Source organism: Asparagus officinalis, chromosome 4 (genome assembly GCF_001876935.1).
Source record: "Asparagus officinalis chromosome 4, Aspof.V1, whole genome shotgun sequence".
NCBI lineage: Eukaryota > Viridiplantae > Streptophyta > Magnoliopsida > Asparagales > Asparagaceae > Asparagus > Asparagus officinalis.
The window spans coordinates 56,514,013-56,525,441 of record NC_033797.1 but is presented as its reverse complement, the minus strand read 5'-3'; the positions used below and the strand labels follow the sequence as shown (position 1 = coordinate 56,525,441).

Below are 11,429 nucleotides of genomic sequence, written 5' to 3'. Positions count from 1 at the left end.
ATGGACGGGGTTCCGGTCACCGGTCACCGCGGAGTACCCGACCACGTCGGCGTCGGTGAATCGGCGAGATAGATTCAACACATCGCCGATTTTTAGGAGGCGACGAGAAGAGGAGGGGGAGGAGGAGGAGGAGGAAAAGGCGGCGGCGAGGGCAGGGACTCGGATTAGATGATTCGGTGGCATTGTTGCTCGTCAGAGGATGAGGGAAAGGTAAGTACAATATACGCAGTAGATTACATCAAGAGTAAATCTCACAAAAGAACCCTATGTGTGAGTATATATATATATATATATAGAGCAAAACTTCTGTCAACTTAAGTGGACGTCCACTAAGTTTCTTATCCATTGATGATCACTTGATTGAGCTACATTGTGGATGATCCGCTCCGTTAAACTTGATCTACATATTCTAAAACCCCAACACACCAAGTTTGGGGTGAACCCGTCGTTTGACCCTTCATTCACTCGTATCAATTTTAACGGTTTTGAATGAATAGAACTTTTCACATGGCTCGATGGAGGGTCAAACGACGACGGGTTCACCCCAAACTTGGTGTGTTTGGGTTTTAGAATATGTAGATCAAGTTCAACGGAGCGGGTCATCCATAATGTCGCTCAATCATGTGATTTTAGAAGCGTCAAGGAGGAAATATATATATGAGATTAATGGGTATCCTTGTCATAGGAGGTGATTTCCTCATTGACGCCTCTAAAATCACATGATTGAGTGACATTATGGATGATCCGCTCCGTTGAACTTGATCTACATATTCTAAAACCCCAACACACCAAGTTTGGGGTGAATCCGTCGTCGTTTGACCCTCCATCGAGTCATGTGAAAAGTTCTATTCATTCAAAACCATTAAAATTGATACGAGTGGATGAAGGGTCAAACGACGACGGGTTCACCCCAAACTTGGTGTGTTGGGATTTTAAATATATAGATCAAGTTCAACGGAGAGGATCATCCACAATGTCGCTCAATCATGTGATTTTAGAGGCGTATAGGGAAGGCAATTTATGCCCATACCCATTTACCCATCTGCCCACCCATTATTTGGCCCGTCCAAAACCCACCCATTTAATTAAATGGGTCTAAACGGGCGGGGGCATTTTACATCCACTTAAACGGGTCTAAATGGGCATTCTATACCCGCCCGCCCGCCCACCCGCCCAAAACCCTAAAATCCCTTCGTTTCTCACTTTCTCTCTCTGAGTCTCTGAGCTCTTCCGCCGCCTCAATCCCTCCTCCTCCGCCTCCTCCTCCGTCGCCAGTCGCCTCAACCGCAGCCTCCTCCGCCTCCTCCTCCACCGCCTCAAGGCCCTCAACCGCCTCTCGAACCCCAACCGTAATTCCTCCTCCTGAAATCGGATCTCGCCGCTTCTCCTGCTCCTCATTTTCGCCGCCTCACTTGTAAGTTCTTTTCCTCAAAACCCTAAGGCTAATTTGGGTATTTTCTGAATTTTTTTCTGAAATTATGGGCATTATGTTCCAGTTTAGTTAGTAAATGGCTAGAATCACAGTAATCCATTGATGTTATGTTTTTAATTCATACACTGAACTCTAGGATTTGGATATCCATTGATGTTAAGCATGGAGTGTCTAAATCCTATTGTCTAACAAGTTTCTAAATGTAATCATTAATCATGGAGTGTCTAAATCCTCTACAGACACTTTTCTCATTTTGATTAGGTGATGATACTATGTTTTATAGGGGTTATTATGGAGTAATTAAGTGTAATTGCAATTTCTTATAGGGGTTATTATGGAATATGTGTGTGCTTTTTCCTTCTTGATGAATTGTTGAAAGTATTATGAAAATTGGTTTTTGGATTACAAGTTCACCAAACTTCTTATAAGTCCCATATATCACTATAATTGTATTATGACAATTGATTTTTTTTTCTTTATCGTTATTTCTTACAAGCTACTATATACAATGTATGGGTCTTTATGGTTATATATGTTCTGTTGCATAAATGAATATGCTTGATTTAACATGTTTACAATGATAGATACATGTATACAATGTATGGTTTAAAATGAGGGCCAATTTGGAACTATGATGTGTACTTCTCTGCTGCTTTGATAATTTAATGAAGGAGATATACCCATATTAGACACTTATCTGATACTTGAACAGGTCAATCTTAATGAACAGATGCTGGTTAAAGCTCTGATGTATCCTAATTTGTATAAGTTTCATTTCATCCTACACGTCCTGATGATATATCATAGATGTATTCGAGAGTAATAAGGTATTTGCCTGATAATGACATGTATGGACCAAATTATTTAGCTTCTCATTACCATCAGATTCCATCTTTTGCTTTTAATGCCGTCTACAAATTTCTTTTTACTGTAACTTTACCTTTGACAAAATGTACAAAAGTTTGAGTTCACCGTCACTTAGCCTTTTATATTTTAAACTAGTGGCGGACTATTGATTCCAGATGCTACACAGGAAATGCCAAGGGAGATTATGTTTCCAGGTCGAGCGAGGAGCTTGTCGATGTTTCCAGATGCTACACAGGAAATTCCAGTTATTGTGATTGGATCAAGTGGGTTTGGTGTGCATCCAAACATCTAGTTCGAGTACCAGTTCCCTTTATTTGCAATCCTTGAATCCGCAATTTTGGGTTTCGACATTGTACTGATAACGTTGCTAACGAATGCATGCTCTGGAGGTGAATCAGCTGGATATGTTGATCCGATCACTGGTTGAGTTTGTTTGTTGCAGTTTCGTTCCTTTGGTTCTCCCCAATCCTTTGCTCTGTTTTTTAAGAATTTGGACAAAGAACATGAATAATTGTTACTGGTTTGATCAAGAACTAAACTTGGATATTAATTGTATTTAAATGTCATGCAGACTATTATTGTTTCTGACGTAGACTGCTGAATTTACAAATAAAATAGATGGGTGATGTGGACTTACAGATAATGAGTAGATGAGAACCCCTAAAAATTTGCAAAATGCCCCTAAAAGTTTGCAAAGAGCCCCCAAAAAGTTTGCGAAAAGCCCCTAAAATGTTTGCAAAAAGCCCCCAAAAATTTACGAAAAGCCCCCTAAAAGTTTACAAAAGACACCCCAAAAGTATTATATACACAACCACTATAATTAAATGGGCAAATGAGTGACCCGTTTATTAAATGGGCGGGTAAAAATCCGCCCATTTAGAAAATGTTAAATGGGCCATAAATGGGTAAATGGACAAAACATGCCCGCCCATTTATGACCCGCCCATTTAATACCCATACCCGCCCATTTAACATCTCTAATAATAAGATTTATACTCAGAAATCATAATTATCTAAGTGTCTAATCTTTCTCGCGAGACTTAAATTGTTTGGTAAAATTATCAAGAAAAAGCTTTTCAGCATACGTAACAGGCTGTCAATAGTGAATGTGGAAAGACGTTTTGCATTTATCTACAAGATCCATTTCCGATATAGATGTTTTTCTTTGTCCCAGCTCAGACCTCTTCCTTGTAAAACATGTCCACTGGATCCACTTGAGAATACTGAAACAAATAAATCAGGTATAAGCCCCCATTCCCCAAAATAATCTCTTGCCAACCACATTCCTGAAATAAAAGAAAACATCAGATACTGCAAGAAAATTTGTCAACTAAACCTTCATTCTTCAAGCACTTCGGAAATAATCAAATCATTGGGCCGAATATACTCATTATAAGTCCAAACTTCATACAGCCAATCACACTCCAAGACAAAAATGTACCACACAAAAGAAAAAAACAACGCAGACTCAGGCATTCTCCACTCCAACAATTCCCCTTGGCTTTATTTTAGCACACCCCTCCCTCATTACCAGCAATTATTTTGCATTTTTTTCCATGGCCGATGTAGGAAGCGTCATAAGTATAACAACTTTATCAACCTCAACACTATCAAGAGGAGGGTCTGCGCCTCCAGTTACTCTCCCACTCAGTCAGAACAGTGACGTTCCTGCTTATGTCTTCAACAGTGTCACTCTGCAACGCCATTACAATTTCTTCAGGGTAACTCGCTTTTGCCTCTTCTAGTAGCACTTGAAAGATTTCACACTCAATGTTATTTGTAAGTTTTGGCCCCATGTAACCTCTGCATTATTAGTAGAAGCCACCAAGAATGAAAATGTGAGATTAACAAGCGGATAACTTAAGTATACTTAAAGAAACATATCACTAGGCTAGCTGTGCATGATTTCTAATCAGAATCAACTAATCTGAATAAGTGGATGTCTAGGATGGATGAGATTCAAAACTTTAGATCCTTCATAAGCTAAGCCATCCATGTATCTGTGCGCATATGCGCGTGATATCTGAAAATGGGTAATGCTAAGTGTACAACAAATCCTATATTACATTTGTACTACAAGAAACAATAATATAGGAAGTGTATTTCCTATAATGGTTCCTTTACTTTGTTTGGTTTGCACCATGAAATCAAATGGAAAGATGTTGTCATTGGATGATGACTTACATTTAAGGAAACCCATTTCATGGGTTTTTGTAAGGAAATGGATGGAAACCCGTCCTTAATTGTTTCCATCCCCAATTTCTTTTTCTTTTGTTGCTAGGAAACCAACCAAACAGCCCCCAAACAGCCCCTAATCTGAGTAAGTGAATATCTAGGAAGGACTAGATTCAAAACTTTTAGATCCTTCATAAGCTAAACCATCCATGTATCTGTGCGAATATGGGTGTAATATCTGAAAATGGCTAATGCTAAATGTACAGCAAATCCTATATTACATTTGCACTACAAGTAACAATAATATGGGGTCCTTGTTGACTCATAAATCTTGCTAGCAATTTACAAGGACTCCACAATTTTGTTTGTTGAGTATACGAGTAGTTTAGAATGTATAATCTAGTTATCACTACTCTTTAAAAGTTATACGTTGAATATTTATCCATTCTTTTGTGGTGTTATAAAACTTCATGACTGAGATCCATGCCCAGACACCAACATTGTAAGAAATTGAAAATATATCTTCTACCAAACAACAACCATATAAAATCTACCCAAATAATCCAAACACAGATCTTAACAAATTATACCTACAAAATATCTAGCTTAAAAGCACATGGGAATCATGACGCGCGCCTAGTTACTTAACCCTGATTCATACCCGACCAGGTTTCTCTACCAGGTTTCTCTACCTTACCCGCTTTGCATCACTCAACAGGCCCTAATTACAAGGGCTTATTTAAGCACTTTTGACTATAAGGGCTAAGGTTTCATCATGATGAGAGAGCAGAAATGTAGCCACTACTTATATATTCCTCTTTTGCTTAGGTATTTCCTCTCTAGATTTTCAGCTCCAGTTAATGGGTTAGAATCAGCTCTAAGTTATCATCTTTTGGCAAGTTTGTAGTGTGTTAAGATGATGTAGTACAGGTATAGTTGCTTTTTTGTAGGTAATAGCTATAGATTTGAGTTATTTCCCTATAATCGGAGTAGATCGATGGCTATTCTAATGGATAGATATCAAATGAAAATGAGTTCTATTTTTCCCATAATGAATTTAGGGGATGGTTGAATTCGTAGAGTTTGTTGTTGCTGCTTTCAGTAGTAAGTTTTGCTACAAATCATGAAGAGAAAGGTTGTAGTTGATCACTTACGAGTTGTAGTAGATGTTGGTCATTATCAAATCAGGACAAACTATTGTACCTGCTTGTCAAGCGGTCATGCAAGATAGAATTGTCAGTCTGGAGGACCACCACAAGATCAAACCAGCGCTCAGGGAAGAAATCACAGCCATGATAGTCTACAATTATACCTCCCCCTTCCATTATGTCTTCCAACTCATCACAAACCTACCAAAAAAAAAGGAAATTAGCAACAAGATATGAACTCATGAATACATTAAAAAAACCAACTTTTGGACAATAGAAGATCACAGTAAAACACAGATACAAAAGTGTTGGCATGTTCTGCAATGGAGCTTTAGGTTAATAATGATACAAGGCTAGCAATTACTAGATTACTAGTGCAATAATTCGCTTAATATGGACAATCAAAGCTGCATATGAGAAGAACCTTTGTAAATATGACAAATACATACTAAATATATTATAAAGGAACTGGAAGAGAGACCCTTGAAGATTTGAGTTTTTCTAACAGAAGGTTGACTAGTTCAAAAAGATAGATGGTAGTAGACTCCAGCAAGAATGGAATGATCACGTTCCACCTAAGGAAGAGAATCATACTAAAGAGGCGTTTCAGGATTTTATAGAATTGTATGCTTATTTTTCAAACGCATGAAAGTTGTAATATGACCCAAAGCACTAAAAGCTAAAATAGAGCACTCCCAAAAATCAAACAAGGACCTCTGAATAAACTAGCCATATATTTTAATGTTAGTCAAAAGCACTTGCAAAAGCAAATATCTAGAAAGGTACTAATCAGTTATCGTTCTATACTAGTTAATGGGAAGACGAATCACTAATCCACTACTAATGTCGGAATATGAACACAAAATGCTTGAACATTCTAATGTTGAATTTGCTAACTATTGAGGATCAATTTCTTTCCTCTTATTCCCAAGTAATTGGCCTAAATACCTGCAATAAGCACATACACAAGGGTGGGAATTAGTTCGCTTAGATCAGATTGACTGAAGATTATCCTTTGACCAGATATATGTACTGCAACCACATCCATTTATCAAACAAAGACTTAGCAGAACCTAGCCACCTCTATTTGGGTAACCCAGCCTTATAAGTGTTGCCCGTTTATCAACCAGGTCAAGTTCGAAGTGTGTTAAGTAGGATAGGTTTAGATTTGAATTGGTCGGGTGTAATGTAGTTTTTAATGTATAAAATAACAATCAGTGCTAAGGTCGAACTCAATATTAAGGGTAATGCACCATGCACATGACAGAATACTACATATAACAGGTTAGTTTCCAATGAATAATAGGATAGCATCACAGTAAATTATGGTATAGGACACAAATAGGACAGTACAAATTTTCATATATGGTATAACCTAAAACCTAAAAAAAAGGTTAGTACCTATATACCCCTCAAATCTAGTATATTCCTAAAATAACCCCTAAATTTTGATATTTATCAAACAAATCTCAAAACTCGTATGTCTTTCCAACTTAACTTCGTTAAATTTCTAACAGAATTAGGATACCTTATTTTCAACCTCCCTAACACTAGAAAAGAAAAAGAGAGGTGAAAAGAGGGAGCCCCCCACCCCCACACACACCCTCCCTTTACTTGCTTTACTTGAGAGAGAGGAAGGCTAATTAGTAGGTTAATTAATTTAGCATGTTAAAGATTATTTTCTATATATCTATAACATAGGATACCCCGACACGGCCAGTGGGGGACCGCACCCATGTCCAACATGTTTTGGTTATGAATCCGTACCCAAATGGTGTGGACACGAAAAATGTTCACTAGCCATGGGTTTCTCTGTTTTTTTTTCCAGAAAATTGGTCATGGCTTTCTAATGTTTGAGGCAGAGGAAAGAGATGAAAAAGAATCTATCCCCCCCACCCCTCTCCCCATCTTTTTTAATTTATATTGCTTTAGTGGAACATGACATCATGTATCACATGGGTAACTTTCTCTCACCCCCAACTTTTTAAATTGTTAAGTGATAGCCTAGTAGATGACAATATGACATCATGCACCACACGGGGTACAGTTGGCATTGTTTGACCATGGTACATCATTAAATTTTATCATTTTTTGGTAAAAATAATAGCAAGGATAGCACAACATACCTTTAGAGAAATTTGATTTGATTTTTTTCTTTTAAAGGACATGGTTCAAAAGGGCTTGTTTTATTTAGGAGATTGAGAATTAGTTAGAATATAATGAAAGAACCTAAAAAATAAAAGAAAAGGTTGCGACATGAAAGATAATTGTTAATTTTTAAATTATATATATAATTTTTTTAACCGTGTCCATGTACCCTATCCTTTACAAATTTGTCGTGTACCATACCCATACCAGCACCTACATCGTACCTATGCGACCTAGCCTATAACTATAAAAGTACTACTCATGTACATGAATTAATTAGACAAATGAAACTTAGATAAATTGGATATTATATGATAAATTAAAAGTCGTAAACTAATAGCTACCTAAACAATTATAAATTTAATAAATTGGATATCATTTAACAAATATATAAGTAAATAGAGCCAAAAACTTTGACAAATTAATTATTCATAATTAAGCGGGTAATTATATACATGAATCTACAAATAAAGTAAAATCTTAGACAACATAGTTCATGGATTATAATTTTATCCAAGGTACATCCCTTGAATATGCAAATATCAGAATATATCCATATACTTCATAAGTGATGAGATAATCAAAAGATAAAAAAAATTTAAAAGGTCCTCCTACAGAAGAATACATGTTTTTAGCTAACATCTTTAAAACATTTACTTAGACGAAAAAAGGGGTTTATCAAAAAGATAAATGTTACCGATTTCAGAATTAAACCCAGAACCGAAACAAGTCATATGCGTAACAATTTAAGAACTTATTATCTATGAGATACCAATTAAATATTTATTCATGTTCACTTGAAATCGGATCAACATCATGATTACTAATAAGCAACACCATGTGCATTTTCTAAAGGGTGAGCTTTTGCCCGTATCTCATCATTTCCAATAAACCAAATGTTGAGTGCTTTAAATATTTGACATAAGGAGTCCTTGGAAGCTACTCCAATTCAATTCCAAATGAATAAACAAGAGACTTGATCCAATTTTCTCCCTATTAGTAGTTATAATCTCTTTTCTCTCTCAATCATGCTCAAAACAATCTCCAGTACAGTTGTTGAGCTATATCTCAATATTTCCTTATCGTATTTATGCATCATCGTGTGGGTTTTTATGCTACATAAAGATGTTCAACCATCATGGTCATCAAGGAATTTTAGTTGGTAGTATTAGTGTGGATAGGCTACAATTTGTTTCGTAAAATTTCCCAAGCCTTTTTATTTCCTTCCTTGTTCCCAAGCTATTTAGTGCAGCTATTAGATTCGACAAAACAAGATCAACAGCAACAAAAATAATTAGGACTAATTACTGCAAAAGCATAGTTTTCATAAGCTTTCAAAAACCTCTAAGTTTCAACTTTTTGTCAGTGACTCTTCCAACCCTAAAATATATACATACAACTCTAAATACTCACTTTAGCTTACATAATGAAGAAGAAAATGACTCTCGCTCGTACCTTGTCCTTAACCATTTTACTTGTAGATATTGACCTATTCGTTCTAGTTTCTCACCTTTATAACCTTAAATATTCTTTCCCTGCTCAAAGGTGGAAGGTTTCTACCATGGATGAATTGAGTTTTTTAAACCCACCCTACTCAAAAAAATAAATAATAAAAAATCCGCAAACCCCAATTAAAAAAAATACACATTGTGTTTTCACTTCAAACCCCAATCCCTTGCTTGATTGATCATTAAGGTGAATTTCTTTTTTCCCTCCTATCTTCAATGGAATAACAATGGACGCTCCTATTGAGAGTAATGAGAATGTTCCAATGGTACTGTGGACAAATACGAAAAGATAGGATAAGAAATAAGCGCATTAATATTTAAAAGGAGATTAGAGTTGATCTTATCTAAAATAAAAATCGCGAGAATCATTTGAGAAGGTTTGGTCATAGACAATAGAAGCCTCTTAATGCACCGGTTAAAAGAAGCAATAAGATTACAAGTAATAGGGAAAAGAAGTCTAGAGATAGACATAAGACAACTTGATTGGAAACAATGAAGAAAGAAAAGATAATAATTAATTTAACAAAGAAGATGACCCAAAATGTCACCAAATGGAAAAATACGATTTATGTAGTTGACCAGAAAAAAATTTGGGATAAAGGTTTTATTGCTGTTACTGTTGTTGTTGTCGTTCCTATATTCAATCATTATTCTTAGCTTCTCACCTTCAAGAAAATTTACACATTAACATCTTCCACTAACTCTTCACATAGAGAGGTCATCCATCAGTACGGATTAAGGGGTTTTGCAAGCCATAAACATGGTGAACCAATTTCTAAATGTTCACTTTACACTCCCTATTCCCCGGAACCAATGCTATATTGTGTCATCCCCAACTTCAAAATCAATTTTCAAATTACCAACTAAAATAACTCCCAGTCCTAGTACAAACATGATTAAATGAAGAAGCGGGGAAAAAGGCCTAAGAGCAGGAAGGAAAATTGCTCAACTTTCATTGTTTAATGCCAATCTTGAATACTACATCTTCAGTCTGGAATAGTTAAATAAGTATTAGAATCTACAATTTACCCTTCAAAGGAAATTCAGCAATGCCCATGTCATATGCTTCACCTTTCTACAGAAAAATATATGCAAAAACTCAATTTTGTTTGAGTCATCACACAGCATTTTAAAACGAATTTTCCCTTTTAATTGTTTGAATTCAGTCTTCGACTAAGGTTTACGAATATTATTCAAATTTGACTTTTTTTCCTACAGTTAGGGTTAGAGTTAATGAATTCACCCCCAATAACACCCCTTCAACCTTCAATTTCTCCACAAACAACAAAATCTAGGGCTAGAATTAGGGTTTAGGGCTTAAGCTAAAAAGCACAGACTAACCAAATCCTCGTTGATGACGTGGCACTCGAACTCCTCGTCCCATCCATCGTGGAGTCCCTTGGTCCTGACGAGATCGCCGACGTTGATGTGGCGGAGCCCGGTGGCGTCCACCAGCAGAGAGCACGTTGTCGTCTTCCCTGTCCCCGGCGTCCCGGTCACTAGAAGGTTCGGCCTCGACCTCCCTTGGCCTGCCATCGCTGCAAATCTGTAATTGTTAGGGGGCGAAATGCAAAATTTCCCCTTTCGCGGGGATCGGCGGAGTGAAAGAGATTTCGTGGGGAGGCAGGGGTCGCTAGTGTTTAGCCGTCCGCCAAAGATGGATGGTATAAACGTCAGTATACTTCGCAACAATAAAGAGAATATATACATTTATACTAAGATGAACTTTATTGTTACCAGTAAATCCCTAGGAACTTTAGGAGTTATTGCACATAACTCCCCTAAACTTTTTTATTCAACTAAATCTCACCTAAAATTCATCATTCAATTCCCCAAATTGGCATCATCAAGTATCAACTCAAACAAATTTTCGTAATCAAATGATATTTTTTTTCGAGTTGAGAAGGATTTTTTGTATTTTTATGGGTTATTTACACTTTCGTACCTTAAAGTTTACACATTTTCTAATCACGATTGCTTGAAGTTTATTTTTGACATTTTGATATTCCAAAGTTTACTTATTGTTTAATTTCGATATTCTAAGATTTGTTCTTGACACTTTGATACCCCCAAAGTTTACACATTTTTACTTTGATACCCCTAAGTTTACATTTCTTTAACTTTGATATCTAAACCTCTTGGTACGAAGGT

At 36.5% G+C, this 11,429-nt stretch overlaps 2 protein-coding genes across 2 annotated transcripts in view; both read right to left on the bottom strand.

The window, feature by feature from the left end:
* Positions 1 to 231, bottom strand: part of LOC109837499 ((R)-specific enoyl-CoA hydratase) — a 7,342-nt gene extending 7,111 nt beyond the window's left edge. Inside the window, 1 exon segment of the mRNA XM_020405767.1 lies at positions 2 to 231. Coding sequence (XP_020261356.1) covers positions 2 to 183 — 182 coding nt within the window. The 5' untranslated portion in view covers positions 184 to 231.
* On the bottom strand, positions 3,622 to 10,954 carry LOC109837496 (adenylate kinase isoenzyme 6 homolog). Its single transcript, XM_020405765.1, has 3 exons — positions 10,620 to 10,954; positions 5,678 to 5,823; positions 3,622 to 4,102 (listed from the first exon to the last, which is right to left on the bottom strand). The coding sequence occupies exons 1-3, from the start codon at positions 10,812 to 10,814 to the stop codon at positions 3,910 to 3,912; spliced, it is 534 nt and encodes a 177-aa protein (XP_020261354.1). The 5' UTR covers positions 10,815 to 10,954; the 3' UTR covers positions 3,622 to 3,909.